This window comes from Globicephala melas, chromosome 12, assembly GCF_963455315.2.
Source record: "Globicephala melas chromosome 12, mGloMel1.2, whole genome shotgun sequence".
Lineage (NCBI taxonomy): Eukaryota > Metazoa > Chordata > Mammalia > Artiodactyla > Delphinidae > Globicephala > Globicephala melas.
Window position 1 is genome coordinate 74,685,109 of NC_083325.1, and position 18,504 is coordinate 74,703,612.

Sequence of the window (18,504 nt, forward strand, 5' to 3'; positions counted from 1 at the left end):
CTCATTGGCCAGAATTACTCACATCCCCTTGGTCCCTCCCTTCCTCCACTCCCCATCCCTGAACTATAAGGGAAATGTGATCCTAATAAGTGCCTAGAAGGTAGAAAGTAGAAACTATATGAACAGCAAATAATATGGAGATAATAATACAGACTGGCCAAAGGTCTGGAAAGATAGATTTAAAAAAAAATGGAACCCCTTTGGTTAACTTTTCTGGCACAGTCTTATTTAATGAAATCAGAGACACAAATCACTTGAGCAATGCACCATAAATGCATATGCAAGAATTGAAAGAACTGCTGCATTTGAACCACACTCATCGGAATTTTGCACACATTGAGCTGTGCATTAGTAACAAGGGACAACACCTTGAACATACCATGTAATGTCACTGCAATGTAATCATTCACTTATTTTGTGCATTTGTCTATGTTTCCAGACTCTCTGGTCACACGTTAATACTGACTTCATTGGGGTTGCTGTGAGGATTAAAAATGAGTTGATTCATTACAAGCTCTTAGCACAGTGAGTGGCATCTTCTAAACTCATTGCGTTAACTATTATATTTAGGAAGTTAAGTGAAAGCAGGGAAGGTAATAAAGAGGTACCAGTCAACTTCCAACAACTGGTTGGAAGGTGGTGCCTATAAGAGGTACCAGTCAACTTCCAACAACTGGTTGGAAGGTGGTGCCTATCACTGACATGTTGAACGAAAAAGCATCAAGTCTTCTCCTCTATGTGTGGGGGAGATTACTGATTTGCCAGTTTACTAGTCCGCTTCGACCCCTGGCTATAAAACTACTTTGTTTTCTCTATTGCATTTTTGAACAGATATATGCCGCTCACCTATTACGTGCCAGGTGCTGAAGATGCCAACAGTTCGCAAGATGAATATGACCTTTGTCTTCATGGAGTTCGGATGTGGTAAGCTCGAAATACCTCTGGAATCGGCATTTTCAGCATTTTGCTAAAGGGCCGAGTAGCAGAGGCTGGGCATATTAATGCTAATAAACAGGGCAACTGAGAACCAACTTGCCTGTGAATGTGGGGAAAGGAAGGGAAGAGATGCAACCAGTAACGTATGAAGGGAAACATGGGCATGGGGGAGAACTGGAGAAAGGGAAGCTGAAGTGTATCAAGGATGACTAAAATAAAAGGCGGATGAAATTCATATGAAAGGGAAGAGAAAGTTTCAGCGTAGCGACAGCTTCCCAGCGGTCTCGTTGGATCTGGGCCACAGGGCCTAACCCAGGGTGAAGAACCTTCCAAACCCCAACACACCACGTCTGGTAAAGGAACCAGTTCCCGGGAGCGGCGAGCGGCGCGCGGCGCGGCGCGGCGCTGTGACGTCAGAGGGAGGCGGGACTTCCCGTCCCGGTGACGCCTAACCAAGACGGCCACGGTAGAGCCAGCTGCTTTCTAGGCTGACAGGTGAGGACCTGCCTCCCACGCTCGGGGTGACTTTGTAGGAGAAAGGACGGCTGGGCAGGCACGCGGGAGCTGGAACCCTTCATCTCTGTGGCTCCTCGCAGAGCCCGTGCTGTCCTTAGCCTAACGGCTGCGACCGCTCGGGGGTTCGGGGCCACTTTGGCCGGGAGCCCCTTTGGCTGCTTGCCCAGCGGGAACGTACCATTTGTTCTGCTAACTGTAGCCCGCCTGTGGAGAGTCTTATGGCGGGTCCTCTGGGGGGTAAGGTCCAGGACGTTGGGCGACTGGCAGGGCAGAAATGACTAAAAGTGACTAGAGTCTGGGCCGGGGACTCCAAAGGTCTGAGTTCTTGTACCAACCAAGCCTGTAGCCCTGGGCAAGTCACTCTCTTCCCTCCCTGGGTCTCAGTTTCCAACCTTGTCCATTAACGGGCTCTTTTGATTTGGAATCGAGTTTCTCATCAGGATCAACTTCCTCCCCCACGCCTCTCCCAAATTTGTTACACCAGGTATCCTTGAGAACTGACTCTTGCACCAATTTCTGAACTTGACACTCCCCTAGCCAGTTATTTGAGGTTCACTCTAGCTGCTGTAATATTTCTCCGTGGCGCCAAGGTCAAAACGGCGCTTGCTCCCTTGAATTTGGAGTGCAGCATTTTGGAGAAACAATTGCGGGCCTTGTTGCCTCTACTGAGTGCCATGCATCATGGTATTTTTCAGAAATAGTCTGTCTCATTTTTTCTCATGTATAAAATGGGGTACATTAGTAGCCACTTGATAAGATTATTTTATTAACTGAGATAATTCATACAACACTTGGAACAGTGCTTTATGTGTAATAAGCACTTAGTAAACATCAACTCTTAAAGAATGACCCGTACACTGACTTTCACAGCTCTCTTGAAGTTTTTTGCAGCAGACACCTAGTGCTCATGCTGCTTTTCATCCACACATAGGCCTTACTGTAAACTGTCACCCTTGGTTTTTTTTTATTTTTCTACACGAGACAGGTTGCATAATTCCTTTAAGATGCATCCAAGTTGTTGAGTGTGTCAATAGTTTGTTCCTTTTTATCGCTGAGTAGTATTCTATGGTATGGTTGTACCACAGTTGGTTTTACCATTCGCTTGTTGAAGGACATTTGCGTAGTATCCACTTATGGGCTGTTACAAATAGAACTGCTGTGAATCTTTGCTTGAAGGTTTTTCTGTGAATATGTTTTCATTTCTCTAGGAAAAATGCCCAATAGTACAATTATTGTGTCATAGGGTGTGCATTTAGTTAATTCATGTGATCATATGTTTTTTCTTTAGCATCTTGATATGGTGGACTCACTGATTGATTTTTGAATGTTGAGTATACATGGAATAGATCCCACATAATTCTTCTTATACATTGCTAGATTCTATTTGTTAATATTTTGTTAAGGTATAGATATGAGAGGTATTGGTGTGTAGTTGTGTTTTGGGGGTTTATTTGGTTTGTTTCTTTGTTTGTTTTTTGGCCACACCGCATGGCTTGTGAGATCTTAGTTCCCCGACCAGGGACCAGGGATTGAACCAGGCACAGGCAGTGAAAGTGCCAAGTCCTAACCACTGGACTGCCAGGAAATTCCCATGTAGTTTTCTTTTTTTGTACTGTCTTTGTCCAGTTTTGGTATCAGGGCAATAGTATTCTGTAGGGTCTTTAGTGATAACCCCTGTTTCATTCCTGATGTTAGTGATTTGCATCTTCTCTCTTTTTCAGTGGTGGTTTATTGATTTTATTGATCTTTCTCAAAGAACTAGCACTTTAATTTTTCTGTTTTCAATTTTATTGATTTTTGCTCCATCATTTTCTTCTGCTTGCTTTAGGTTTAATCTGCTATTCTTTTTTCTACTTTCTTGATTATTAATTTGAGACCTTTTCTTGTTTCTAATGCTAGCATATAGTGCTATAAATTTCCCTCTCAGCATTGCTTTTGTTGCATCTCACAAATTTTGGTGTATTGTCTTTTCATTTTCATTGAGTTCTGTGTATTCTTAAAATTTCCTTTGCAACTTCCTGTTTGACCCATGGATTATTTAGAAGTGTGCTCTTTGGTTTCCAAGTATTTGGAGATTTACCTGTTGTCTTTTCTGTTACTGATTTCTAGTTTTATTCCATAATGGTCAGAAACATAAGCTGTATGATTTTAATTCTTTTAAATTTACGTTTGTTTTATGGCTCATGATGAGGTGTATCTTGGTGAATGTTCCATGGGCACTTGAATGTGTATTCTGCTGTTGTTGGATGTCAATTGCATGTCAATTATATCCTGTTGGTTGATGGTATTGTTAGGCTCTTCCATATATTATTGATTGTCTGTCTAGTAGATGTTTCCATTGCTAAAACTTTCCAACTATAATTGTGGAATTTTCTGTTTCTCCATTTAGCTCTATTGGTATTTGATTTTTGTATTTTGAATGTCTGTTGTTCAGTGCATATATATTTAGGATGTCTTCTTGGTGGATTAATCTTATCATTATGAAATGTCCTTGTTCAGTAATTTTCTTTGCTTTAAAGTCTACTTTATCTGCTGGTTGCATAGCCATTGTTGCTTTTGTAAAATAATAATATTAGCGTGATATATCTTTTCCCATTCTTTTATTTGCAACCTACCAATGTCATTATGTTTGAAGTGAGTTTCTTTTAGGCAACATATAGTTAGGTCATGTTTCTTTTTAAATCCATTCTACCAGTCTCTGCCTTTTAACCAGTATAATTAGACAATTTGTATTTAAAATAATCATTGATATGTTAAGGCTTAATTCAGGCATTTTATTATTTATTGTTGTTGTTGGTTTCCTCTGTTATCATTTTTCTGTTTCTCTTTTCTTGCCTCCTTGTAGGTTACTTAAATGCTTTTTAGAATTTTATTTGACTTATTTACATTCTTGAGTATAGCTCTTAGTATACTTCTTTTTTTCATGGTTGCCCTAGGTATGACAGTATATATACATAACATCACACAGCCTACTTTCGTATTGACATTTTACTGCCTTAAGTGAAGTGTAGAAAACTCACTTACATTTACATCTTTTTACCCTTTTCATTTTTTAAATATAATTATCAGATTTCCTCTACATACACTGAATACCACATTAAACTTTTGCTTGAACCATGAAATATTATTGAAGAAGCTAATGACGAGAAACATAATCCATTATATTTACCACTGCTTTTACCTATTCCATTGTTCTTTTTTATCTGAAGTTAAACCTTATTCACTTATTCCTTTCTGTTTGGAGAACTTCCTTTAAGAGATCTTACTTGAGAGGTAGATACGTTAGTGACAAATTCCTTTAGTTTTTCTTCATTTGAGAATATCTTTATTTCTCCTTCATTCTTGATGGACAGTAAGGATAGTTTTTTCTGGTAAGGAATTTGAGGTTGAGAGTTACTTTCCTTCCGCACTTGAAAAACGTTCGCCACTTCTTCCTAGCCTCCTTGGTTTCTGATGAGAAATCTGCTGACAGTCAAATTATTGTTCGCCTGTAGGTAATATGTCATTTCTCTCTGGCTGCTTTTTAGATTTTTTTCTTTGTTTTTAGTTTTCTGAAGTTTGACTATGATATGCTTTGTATTGTATTTCTTTGGTTTTATCCTATTTGGGGTTAACTCAGCTTCTTGAATCTGTAGGTTTTATGTGTTTTGCCAAATTAAAGAGGTTTTTTATAACATTTTCAGCCCCATACTCTTTCTTCTATTTCCCTGGGAATCTGGTTATACAAACGTTGGGCCATTTGTTATTTTCCTACCAGTCCCTGAGATCCTGCTCATTTTTTTAAAAGTCTGTTTTTGTCTTGTTTAGATTTAGTAAATTCTATTGATGTGTCTACAAGTTCACTGATCCTGTTCTGTCAATTTAACTCTACTAGTGAACCCATCCACCAAGTTTTTAGAAATGTATTATATTTTTCAATTCTATAATTACATTTGGTTCTTACTTTTATAAAGTATTTTATTGTTTAAGGATAATTACTTTGAATATCCCTGTAATTTCTGAGCAAAATTAATGATAGCTGTGGATTATTTGTGCATATAAACTAATCATCTTACTCAAGATTTTAATCTTCTCAGCAGAATTATTGCTTTAATTAGCAGAAGAAAAGTGAACACATGTAATTTTTCTCTCCTTGTTTCAGTTAATTTCTTATCAGAAACCTAATAAAAGGGAAATGGGGAAGGAAATGAAGAAGGAAATTTAGGCCCTGGTAAATGGCAAATTGTAGTATCCCACTAGCAGGTGGAGTGGGAATTTTGGAATTCTAGAAAAAAGAAACCAAGAAGGAAAAATGAAATGAAAAATTTACATTTGCTTACTAAAACTTTTAAAGGAGTTTTGTGATATAGTTCCAGATTCAGAAAGCTCCCTCCTTTCCCCCTTTTTCCCTTGAATAACATTGACGATTTTAAGTACAACAGGTAACTTTCACTGGCCATACTTGAGATTTAGGTAATGTTGATTCTTGGTTTTATTTGTTCGATTTCTACCCTTACCAAATAATTAAAAATTAATCATGGACCCAATTGCCAGATTCATTGACATTATAGCACTGTGATTAAGAACGTATTTCCCAGTAAGTATGAAAATTTAATATATGAAAAGGTGGGGAAAAGATGGTTTTTAAAAATTAAATAGGATTAGCACAAGTAGCTCTCTATTGTAAGAAAAAGAAAATTGAATTCTTATATAGATGGCTTAAAAGTTAAAATGTAAAAACTAGAATAATAAAAATTACAATAAACATCTAGGAAGCTATATGTTAAATATAGGAGTCCAGAAAAGGGTTAGTATCAGCAATATACGAAGTTGTCTCACAAACCAATAAGAAAATGATAACCCACTTAGAAGTCAGGCAAAGGATATGAATAGACAATTCACAGAAAAGGAAGTCCAGAAGGCCAGCAAACATGAAACGATATTCAAGTATACTAGAAGTGAGAGCAATACAAATTAAAGAGTGAGATATTTTATACCCAAAGACTACAAGAATTAAAAGTAATGGTACCGCTTACTGATGATAGGATTGTAGTGTTTCCATTCCCCTCATCTTTAGCATCAGAATCCAAGTCATCTTTGTCACTTTCCCTTCCCTGGATTCCCTTACAGAATTATTACCAAGACTTCAGTCTCTCATTCACTCCTTTCCCACTCTTGCCCTTATTTCTTGCTTAGGTTATTTTGATAGCTTCCAAACTCTAGTGAAATCTTGTGTTTTCTCTGTCTTTCACAATCTTCTTAGTAATATAATTTGAAAGCGTCTGCAGAACTAAAATCTTTGTTTAACCTATTTTGACAGATTGTGTTTTCCAAAGTTGGCCACAACAATAACTCCCATACCACATACTATTCATATGATATGATACTTCCCTTATTTAGAGAGGTCCATTTTGCTCCCCTTGCATATAGGTGAGCTTGTGGCTAACATGCAAGTAATGCTGTGTGACTTCTGAGACTAGGTCTTAAAAGGTGATGCAGTTTCAGTCTGTTCCTCTTGAGACAATTGCTCTTGGAACCCAGTTCTCATGCTCTGAACAAGCCCAAAATAGTCCATGTGGAGAGACCATACAGAGTGGACATGTATAGATATTCCTGGCCAGCAACCTATCTGAAAGCAGCATCAGTCATCAGACTTGTGAATAAAGATACTTCCAGAGGACTCTCACTTCCAGAGGACTCTCACTTCCAGAAGACTCTTGCCCCCAGTGAACATATCACACCCACCAGTGACCACAGGAGAAGCAAATAATAATAAAGATAAATAAAAGAAATAATAAAATTAAAAACCATAGTACAGCCCTCGTTGAGAGCAGTGGGAGAGGAGGGGCTGCCCTGAGTGTGGTCCTTGCCTGGATTTTGACACAGCAACTTTCTGTAGTGAGCACTTTGTATGAATTGTGGACTTCCTTTTCTCAAGTTGTGGGTATTTATTCTGTAATCTGTCTAGAGCACACATTGAAATCCAACTTCTAATAAACATAATGGTGCAATCCCCCCCGCCGCCCACAGTAAAAAGTCTCCTCAGCTAAGGCCCCAGATATTACAGATTAGAGATAGGCTATTCTTGCTATGCCCTTTCTTAATTCCTGACCCACAGAATCCATGAGTATAATAAAATGGTTGTTTTAAGCCACCAAGTTTTGGAATAATGCAGCAGGCATAACTAGAACACCCATATAATGTATATAATCTTGGTGTTTGTGACTAATGACAGCTATCTTTCTTCCTATCCAATCTATATATATTTATTTCTCTTCTGTGTCTTATTACATTGGTAGAGACCTCAAGTACACTGTAGAATAGAAGTGTTGACAGCAGACTTCCTTGTCTTGATGTCAAACTCAGAGGTACCTTTAGTATTTCACCCTTAGTAAAATATCTACTGTAGGTTTTGTTGTTGTTGTTTTTGCTGTAGGTTTTTTATAGATTCTTAGATTCTGTAAAAGATAATCCCTCTATTTCTTCTTTTTTAAGAGTTTTTCGTGGCTGTATTTTATTTTATCAAGTGTATTTTCTGTTGGTTGAGATGATTATATATCTTTCTCCTTTATTCTACTAATGTGTTACATTGATTACATTTTGAATGTTTAAACAACCTTGCATTTCTGATCTATACACAATTTGGTTGTCGTGTGTACCCTTTATGTATCACTGAATTTGGTCTCCTAATATTTTGAATAGAGTTTTTGCATCTATGTTTCTGAGAGAGGTTGTCCCATATGTTTCCTTTCTTATAATGCCCTTGTCAGGTATTATACCAAGGGTTTACTGGCCTCATAAAATGAGTTGATAAATGGGCACTCTTTTTCTGTTCTCTGGCCAACTCTGTAAGATTGGTATTATTTCTTCCTTAAATGTTGACTCTCATCTGGACTAGGAGTTATGAATTCAATGTCTGCTGGATATAGGACTATAAAGATGTTTCTAGCCTTTTTGTGTTTGTTTCAGAATTTGCCCACATCAAATTTATTGGCATAAAGTTCCTCATAATATTCTTTTATTATCTTTTTAATGTCCATAAAATCTGGAGTGATATCTTCTCTTCACTTCTTATATTGGTTATTTGTGCCCTTTTCCTTAATGTGTCTTCTCAGGGATTTGTTTATTTATTTATAGGTCTTTTCAAAGAGCAAACTTTTGGCTTTGTTAATCTTTTCAAATGTAAACTTTCTTTTCCTATCCCATTAATTTCTATTTTTTGTTATTTTACTTTTTCTATTTTATTTATTTGGATTCATTTAGTTTTTCTAACTCCCTAAGATAGATAGTTAGATCCTTGATTTCCAGCCTTTTTTTCCTACTAGTTTAGAAAATATTTTAGAAAGTATTTTAAGACTTTAAATTTTCTTGCATTCATGCCTTTGTCTGTATCCTATACATTTTGATATATCATATTTCATTATTTGTTTCATTATTCTATGCTAAATTGCATTGTGATTTCTTCTTTCCCTCATCAGTTATTTAGAAGTATATTGCTTAATTTCCAAAAATTGGCAGATTTTCTTATTATTTTTGTTATTTATTTTTGGCTTAATTCCACTGTGGTTAGAGAACATCCTCTATATTATTTCAGTTCTTTGAAATTTGTTGAGTCTTGCTGTATGGCCAAGTATGTGGTCAGTTTTGGTAAATGTTCCATGTACACTTGAAAAGGATATGCATTTTGCACTTATTTGGTGTAGAGTTCTATATATGTCAGTTATGTTGATTATGTTAACATAAATATTAATTATGTCAATCAAAATTTATATATTTTTGTTGATTTTTTTCTGTGCTCATTCTATCATTCTAAGAGGTGTGTTAGAATCTTTCACTATGCTTGTGGATTTGTCTATTTCTCTTTTTACTTATGTCCCCATACAATGTTGTTACAATATTATTGACCATATTTCTTATGCTGCATATTACATCCCTGTGACTTATTTATTATATAACCGGAGGTTTGTACCTCTTAATCCCCTTCACCTATTTCACCCACCTTCCTACCCACTTCAGGATCAAACTTAATTTTAATGTTTTTTTTTTTTTTTTTTTTTTGCGGTACGCGGTCCTCTCACTGTTGTGGCCTCTCCCGTTGCGGAGCACAGGCTCCGGACGCGCAGGCTCAGTGGCCATGGCTCACGGGCCCAGCCGCTCCGCGGCATGTGGGATCTTCCCAGACCGGGGCACGAACCCGTGTCGCCTGCATTGGCAGGCGGACTCTCAACCACTGCGCCACCAGGGAAGCCCTAATGTACATTTTAAACTAAAAAAGCCTCTCTAATTTAAAACAACTCCTAGACTCACTTCTATTATATACCAAACATTTAATATACTACAGAGATCACCAGCGTGTCAAAGTTTGCTACCAGCCTAATTAAAAAAAAAAAAACTTGGAATAAAGCTTCCGCTGCCAATTTTGTATGTATTTGTACTTCTTATATTGTGTTTTGATAACAATTACAAATTTTGTATCTCTTCCCTGGGCCTTTAAAAATTTAATGCTCACTTGTCTAGTCACTAAATACTTTACAAGTAGGTTTAGTACTATGCCCAGGAATACCACTAATTAATTGCCAAAGTGCAGTACATGCAGAGTGTACGCTCTGCTTTGTGTAACTGTGGGACAATAACACGGGTCACAATTTATATTTGATAATAATATATATAAAATTTTTGTCATTTGAAGAAGTTTCAGCAGCTTCTTATCTGCCTTATATACATGATAAATAATACAAGTTATTTATAGATTTTGTTTGTGCTTTAACTTTGAAAGAAAAGTATCTTACTATCTCTTTTTCAAATGTAATGTAGTTTCATTGAAGACTACCTGGACATTGCAACGAGTTCTTTAAAAAATTTTTTTATCATGTGCAGTTCTTACATGATGGATAAAGTAGAATTCTGAGTAGCCAAAATAAAATGCAGACATTACTTGGATGCTAAAGCTGAGTGAGGGACTCATTTATAGTGGTCAAATGCTGCTTTTCAGTTTTGTGTATAGGTTTGTATAAGATTTAATTGGAAAAAAAATCTTTTCTAAAAGAAGTTAGAAACCCATTAATATAAGCAGATGAACACCTATGCTTAGCTGAGTAAGGATTGCCTAAGTTGTACAGATTATATCTACACTGTACACATGGTTTTTATCCAGGCTAAGTCTTGCTGCTTATCAAAACTGATCATTAAAATTGCTTGTAGGTGGCAGCTGAAGGCGGGGCCATCAGCCTTTAATAATATATATTAGAACACATTGTCCTGTCTTAACCTGCCTCCTGTTGGCAGCATTGAATTACCTTGGGTTCTTAGGTAAGGAAGAAAGTAAAGCTTTTCTTTACTTTTTTTATTTGGCTGTGTGAGATTCAGAAACATAAGAATGAAGTAAAATAAAAAGATGCTTTACAAATACATACATTAACTCAGTGTTTCTCAGCTGTATTTTACTTGAAGTGTTTTAGAGTTGTTGCTTTTTTGTTTTCTAATTTTCATAGACTGTTTAAGTTTCATATCTACTTGCATTCTCATTAACTTTGTGGCTAATCAAACTCCTAAGATGTCATTTACTTTGAAGTTAAGTATTTATGAGTTGAATACAGTTAATAACTTCGGATTCTCTTGTGGTGCAGATCTTAAATTTAGCCAGTGTTCTCTCTGTCAGTGCTCTAATTTAATACTGTGTATAACAGTTAAATCTAATATTGTTTCTAACACTTTACAAATGTCATAAGACCTTTATAAATATACTGTATTTTGTGATAGTTTCAAAGATTGGGCTACAGTGACATTTATAAATGAACTAAAAATCAATCCACAAGAAAAGGTGAGATGATACTTTTATTTATTTAGTCAGTCAGTATATTTTTAATATAATTTTGAAAGGAGTCCCCACTTTTTAAGTGAAAAGTTTTCATTCCAGATATTTTTCCAGCCTTGGCACTGTTGACCTTTTGGGCTAGTGATTCTTTGTTGTGGGCGCTGTCCTGTGCAGTGTAGGATGCTTAGCCGCATCCCTGGCCTCTACTCACTAGATGCTGGTAGTAATACCTCCCCTGATACCAAGTTGTGACATTGAAAACTATTTTTATTTATTGCCATATGTCTTCGGGGAGCAAAATTGTCTCTGGTTGGAAGTCACTGCTCTAGAGAGACCTCACAGCCTGAGCACGGGGGTGAGGGGACAAGTGCTCCAGAAATCTTCTGAGAGGGTACATTGAAACCAGGGCAGAAATCCTTCTTCCTGCAGGGTCTCTCTTTCAGCACACTCTTCAAGGTTAACATCATATCAGTTGGCAGAGGAAAAATATTTAAAAGACCCAGATCCATTTTTCCAGAGAAGGCAATGAAGGATGAATTTGGAGGCAATAAATTGATAAGTTGCACAAGGGGGAAAGCATTCCAGAAGCAGTGGCAGAGTAAAACCATTAGCAAAGGTATAGGAGCAGAAAAGCATGAAGACACTGAGGAAATGCAGGGACAAGATAGACCAGAGGACAAGCTTGGCATAAAGTGGAAAGAGGAGAAAAAGCTTTAGGGGTACTTATAATCTAGACTCTAGAGGGCTCTGAATGAAAGGAGGATAGCTGAAGAGGAGGATAGAAAGAACAATGAAAGTTTGGGACATGGTCGTATTGATAGACACAGGGAAGGCAGAGGAGGAGGGGTAATATAAATAATTTGGGACTGCATTTTTGCACATATATTGATTATTCAGAAAATTGTTCATGATGTTATCTCATATTCTGTTTTCTTCCACCTATCCATTTCATAATTTAATGGTATAATGCTTTAATAATGTATAAAAATATACTTACAGAATTTGGGATGAGAGGATTAATAGAGGAGAAAACTCAGAGCTCATCAAGGAGTTCACTGTCCCTCTTTACAGTTCTATCTGAGAGAGTACAAGGGCAGCCATAGCCTCTGTATTTTTTCACCAGGTGAAGGTAGGGGGACTTCTCTCACTGGTAGAGCATATAGCTATATAAGAATTCCAGCAGAGGGAAAGTGGAAGTTAGCCATGGATATTGTCAATTTAGACTGGAGAGGAGAGTGGTGGGAGTTTTGTTTTGATTCACACTCCTCTATAGTCTTTAATTTCACCAAAGACATGCCCCTCTTTCTCTCTTCTCTTGTGGTTTAATTTTTTTTTCAATCCTGTAATCTAGAATAGCTGAATAGTCATATATCTCTCATATCTCTTTGTGACATTTCCTTCTAGGTATATTGAATTTTGTCTTTTTTATTCTCGAATATTGTCTTTGGCTCAAAGTTTTATATTTTAGTGACTCTTCATATTGTTCTTCTTGCCTTATTTAGAAATGGACTCAGAAATCAAGGAAGAAATTCCTGTGCACGAGGAATTCATTCTATGTTGTGGAATTGAAACCCAGGTTCTAAAGTGTGGGCCCTGGACTGACCTCACTAGCGATCAAATTGCCAACAGGCCTAAGCTGCTTATTTTCATTATTCCTGGTAAGTTTAAAAATCTGGATGAGAAGACTGTACACAGATACTTGTAACTATTTCTGATTTTAAGAGAATTTGATAAATATAAAAATCCTTATAGAAGGAAATACACTCAAACCATTGATAACAACCACCCTTGATACTTTAGTGGCTGGACGTTTTCTTTGTTATCTATGCACTAATAGTATATATATTATATACATTTTTTAAATCACAATGTATACCATAAGTAGTTTTATAATCTGCTTTTTAAAATTTCTTAACAATATTTAGAATAATTAGAACTTTATCAAATAATATTTTTTGATAGTTTTTAAAATAATTTTTACTGTCTCATTTCAAGATGATTATAAGATTATGGTAGAACATTTATTTATTCTGGGATTTGTCAACTGGGTCATTTGTGATTTATGCTGGATCAGTATCAATAGAATGTTAGGGGAAGATGCTTGATTGTAGGTATTCGAAGCAGTTTTTAAAAATATGAGCTTGAAAAGTATGTGTGTGTGTGTGTATATATATATATATATATATATGTATATATATCAGCCTAAAGGTTGAAAATGAAACTGTTAATATGTATCATATTATATCATCTCATGTACACAGCTAGGCCTATGGGGTATTATGGTTTCTTTTCTTGTACATTTTTGTTTGTTTTCCCTGGATTAATGGTTGTCCCTTTTATTTGCTTAGTTTTCTATGTTTCAATTGGTAATTTATCCTAAAATTATTCTCCAGAAGTGAAAAAAACTTCTCATTTTTTGAGTAATAGGGTTTCTGTTTTGTTTTGTTTTGTTTTGGGGGGGCTGTCCCTCCCAGAACTCTGTGTTCTTCGGCTCCAGTCCAGACTGGTTGCTCTCTAGGCTTCTTACACAGGCCATCCTGGGGACTCCTTTCGCTTTTCTCCTGGTTGGATTCCTTGTTTCCTGGATCCCGTATTTTTTTTTTTTCTGGGTTTATTCCCTTGTTTTTGGTGGAGCATACCTTCTAGGAGCTTCCTGAGAAGAGGTGAATGGGAAGTGATCTTTCACAGTTCTAGCATGTCAGAAAATGTCTTAGAGTTCTAGGTTGGAGATCGTGGTTTCCTTAGAATTTAGAGGGCATGTTCATTGTTTTCCAGGGTTCAGACTGTTTTTGAGAAGTCTTGATATTATTCTGATTTTTTATCTTTTGTATGTGAAGCTCCCCCCCTCCCCCAGCAAAAAAATATTTTAGATCTTTTCTTTGTTCTAAGATTCTGAAATTTTATAGTCAGGCACCTTGGTATGGCTGTTTTTCATACATTGGATTTTGGTGGACCTTTTTAAGCCAGAAACTTCACTTCAGTTCTCAGAGCTCTGTGTTCTTTCTTTTTTATAGTCTTCTGTTTCGTGTGTTTTGTGGGTGCATTATCTTTTTTTTTTGGCTTCCTGCATTGTTAGAGTTTTTGCTGCATTCCTTTTTCTGTTTCTATTAGTGTTTGTTTTTCCTCAAATGTTTGATAATCCTTGACTACCCTTTCATTTTGAAGAGGAAGATGTAAAAAATTTATTGGAAGCTTGTATTCAGGGGTGGGGCTTGTCCACAGGTATGCCTAGGGTGACCAGCCATCCTAGTCTGAGGGGTGTTCCAGGACACATGACTTTCGGTACTAAAACCATGACAACAGATAGGCAAAACGGAGTGGTTGGTTACCTTAGGTAATCCTCACCTTAAGGTGATTGGGTAGGGACCCAGCATTTCATTGGAGGATTTCCAGCTTTCAGTATCTGTAGCTGTTTCTTGGATTGTTCAGTTTTCCAGGAAGGAATCTTCCAAGTATCCTGTTTGAGGAATGGAAGCCTGTCTGCTAATGTTCAGAGCTGAACAAGGGAGAGGAGGTTGGAGTTTCAGTGTTTCTTCTCAGTATAGTGCTTTCTCAGTATAGTGCTTTTGTTCTCAACTGGGCTAAGACTTCTGATCCAGAATCTCTTTGGTTTAACCTGTTCTGAAAATAAACTTCCAGTGTTCTGCCATGATGTAACAGTGTTTTTGGAAAGCAGCCTGTCAGCATCTATTAAAATTAAAAATACAGGGACTTCCCTGGTGGCACAGTGGTTAAGAATCCACCTGCCAGTGCAGGGGACACAGGTTCGATCCTTGGTCCAGGAAGATCCCACATGCCGCAGAGCAACTAAGCCTGTGTGCCACAGCCACTGAGCCCGCATTCCACAACTACTGAAGCCCACGCGCCTAGAGCCTGTGCTCTGCAACAAGAGAAGCCACCACAATGAGAAACCCGTGCACCGCAATGAAGAGTAGCCCCCGCTCACCACAGCTAGAGAAAGCCCATGCGCAGCAACGAAGACCCAATGCAGCCAAAAATAAATAAATAAATTTATTTTTTTAAAGAAAACATATGCTCTGCCAATAGTGAGGGAGAGTTTGAAATTCTAGGCATGATAAGTGCTATTAGATGAAGCCGAGATTTGGAGGCAATGGTAGAGTGTGGGATTGAGAAAATAATTAGAAACATCTTGGACTGGAGAAGGAATATCTTTCTGAGGCTAGAATGGAGGTGACGTTGGTTACTGAAATGGAGAAGTGTGAAGGTGTGTCAGAGGAAATAAAGTAGTTCCTGCCTCCTGACCTCTGTTTTCTCTGTTAGTTAAGAGTTGAGGTGATCTGTGGAGAGTAAGGATGGCAGAGGGTGGATTGGGGCCTTAAGGAAATTGGTCAGCATTGAAAATAGCAGATATGCAGGATGAAAGGAATTATTGACCAAAAACAAGTAGATAGATTTTGAGCAGGGCTGTGATCAAATAGCAGGTATATTGGGAGTGAAGTCTAAAAGGGTCAAAGATTGAGCTGGAGAAGCGCTATCAGAGTTAGGATGCTTTGGATGTAAACCATTTCTGGGTAATGAAAAGACATAGGCCTGTCATTGTTAAAGTTGTTGTCAGGATCAGCAGCATCACCTACGAACTTGTTACAAATGCAAGTTTTGGGACCCTATCCCAGATCTTGTGAACCAGAAACTCTGGGGGTGGGGCATCTGGGTTTTAAGAAGCCCTCTAGTGGATTTTGATATGCACACCACTGATCCAGGCTGTGGCTACTGGAATTCGTTGCTTAAATTGGATATAGGTGAAGTTCTTTGAATTTGATGGAGATAATGAATTATGGGACAAAGGTGTTGGCTCAGTCAGGCCTCCCAGATTTTGAAATCACCTAACTTATGGAATGGCAAGTGAAACTGACATTTAAGGGTCAAGGTTTTCAGGGAATGTGTGAGAATGACTAGAAAGTTGATAGATGGAAGCAGATGGCTTCAATCTTAGAGGAGGAGAGCTTGTTAACAGTAGGATGAACTATAAGTGGAGCAAACAGCCCACTCTATACTTCCCCAGTCAGAGGTGTTTTCACTCACTCATTGGTATTAGGTGCTAGGAGTGGTGTGTTGCAAAAGCCTTTGCTCTCATTGAGGTATATGAAGTGTTAGAGAATAGTGAGGTCTCTTCTGCAGGGCCTTGAAAGGAAGAGAGTCTATCATAGCGGAGAGCCAAGTTTAAGATATGATGAAGAGATAGAAGGAGCATTCATTGAAGACACTGAGGAGAAAGGGAAGTTTAAAACACTTGTTTTTTGTTTTTGTTTTTGTTTTTTTTTGCAGTACGCGGGCCTCTCTCTGTTGTGGCCTCTCCCGTTGTGGAGTAAAGGCTCTGGACGCGCAGGCTCAGCGGCCATGGCTCATGGGCCCAGCCACTCCGTGGCATGTGGGATCTTCCCGGACCGGGGCATGAACCCGCGTCCCCTGCATCGGCAGGCAGACTCTCAACCACTGCGCCACCAGGGAAGCCCCAACACTTGTTTTTTAATAGTGTCATTGTTTTATAGTGGCTTTGACATTTTCAGATCATTTTGTTTCCTGGTGTTCTTTTATGTTTGCCCTTCTATTCTCCTTGCTGCCCTTGGCCCGTTTCTGTGGGCTTTGTGCAAGCTGTAGGCTCTTGCTGCTCTTTAGTTTGTGGAATTCAAAATTGTATTTTATTTGGGGAGCTAGTACTTCTATATTGTGGGGAAAATTAGGATGACAGTATTTCAAAGATTGTTAAACCACTATAGACCTCATGTTTAGTCCATCTCTGATAGACTGACGTAAAATTTTATTTTAAATCACTTTTTCTTTTTAACGTCTTTATTGGAGTATAATTACTTTACAATGGTGTGTTAGTTTCTGCTTTATAACAAAGTGAATCAGTTATACATATACATATGTTCCCATATCTCCTCCCTCTTGTGTCTCCCTCCCTCCCACCCTCCCTATCCCACCCCTCTAGGTGGTCACAAAGCACCAAGCTGATCTCCCTATGTTATGCAGCTGCTTCCAACTAGCTATCTGTTTTACATTTGGTAGTATATATAAGTCCATGCCACTCTCTCACTTCGTCCCAGCTTACCCTTCTCCCTCCCCATGTCCTCAAGTCCATTCTCTACATCTGTTTCTTTATTCCTGTCCTGTCCCTAGGTTCTTCATAAACTTTTTTTTTTTAGATTGCATATATATGTGATAGCATGCAGTATTTTTCTTTTTCTGACTTCACTCTGTATGACAGATTCTAGGTCCATCCACTTCACTACAAATAACTCAATTTTGTTTCTTTTTATGGCTGAGTAATATTCTGTTGTTTATATGTGCCACATTTTCTTTATCCATTCATCTGTTGATGGACACTTAGGTTGCTTCCATGTCCTGGCTATTGTAAATAGAGCTGCAGTGAACATTGTGGTACATGACTCTTTTTGAATTATGGTTTTCTCAGGGTATATGCCCAGTAGTGGGATTGCTGGGTCACATGATAGTTCTATTTTTAGTTTTTTTAAGGAAGCTCCATATTGTTCTCCATAGTGGCTGTATCAATTTACGTTCCCACCAACAGTGCAAGAGGGTTCCTTTTTCTCCACACCCTCTCCAGCATTTATTGTTTGTAGATTTTTTTTAACATCTTTATTGGAGTATAATTGCTTTACAATGGTATGTTAGTTTCTGCTTTATAACATAGTGAATCAGCTATACATTTACATATACTCCCATATCTCCTCCCTCTTGCATCTCCCTCCCACCCTCCCTATCCCACCCCTCTAGGTGGTCACAAAGCACCAATCTGATCTCCCTGTGTTACACGGCTGCTCCCCACTAGCTATCTATTGTACATTTGGTAGTATATATAAGTCCATGACACCCTCTCACTTCGTCCCGGCTTACTCTTCTCCCTCCCCATGTCCTCAAGTCCATTCTCTACATCTGCGTCTTTATTCCTGTCCTGCCCGTAGGTTCTTCATAACCATTTTTTTTTTAAGATTCCATATATATGTTAGCATACGGTATTTGTTTTTCTCTTTCTGACTTACTTCACTCTGTATGACAGACTCTAGGTCCATCCACCTCACTACAAATAACTCAATTTCGTTTCTTTTTATGGCTGAGTAATATTCCATTGTATATATGTGCCACATCTTCTTTCCATTCATCTGTCGATGGATGCTTAGGTTGCTTCCATGTCCTGGCTATTGTAAATAGAGCTGTAATGAACATTGTGGTACATGACTCTTTGAACTATGGTTTTCTCAGGGTATATGCCCAGT

At 37.8% G+C, this 18,504-nt stretch overlaps 1 protein-coding gene across 2 annotated transcripts in view; it reads left to right on the top strand.

Annotated features, from left to right (window-relative positions):
* Positions 1-1,359: 1,359 nt before the first annotated feature.
* Positions 1,360-18,504, top strand: part of LDAH (lipid droplet associated hydrolase) — a 98,086-nt gene continuing 80,941 nt past the window's right edge. For both annotated transcript variants that reach the window (XM_030858312.3, XM_030858311.3), the window contains exons 1-2: positions 1,360-1,431; positions 12,748-12,903. In XM_030858312.3, the coding sequence (XP_030714172.1) occupies positions 12,750-12,903 (154 nt within the window). In that variant the 5' untranslated portion in view covers positions 1,360-1,431; positions 12,748-12,749. The remainder of the gene's footprint in view (positions 1,432-12,747; positions 12,904-18,504) is intronic.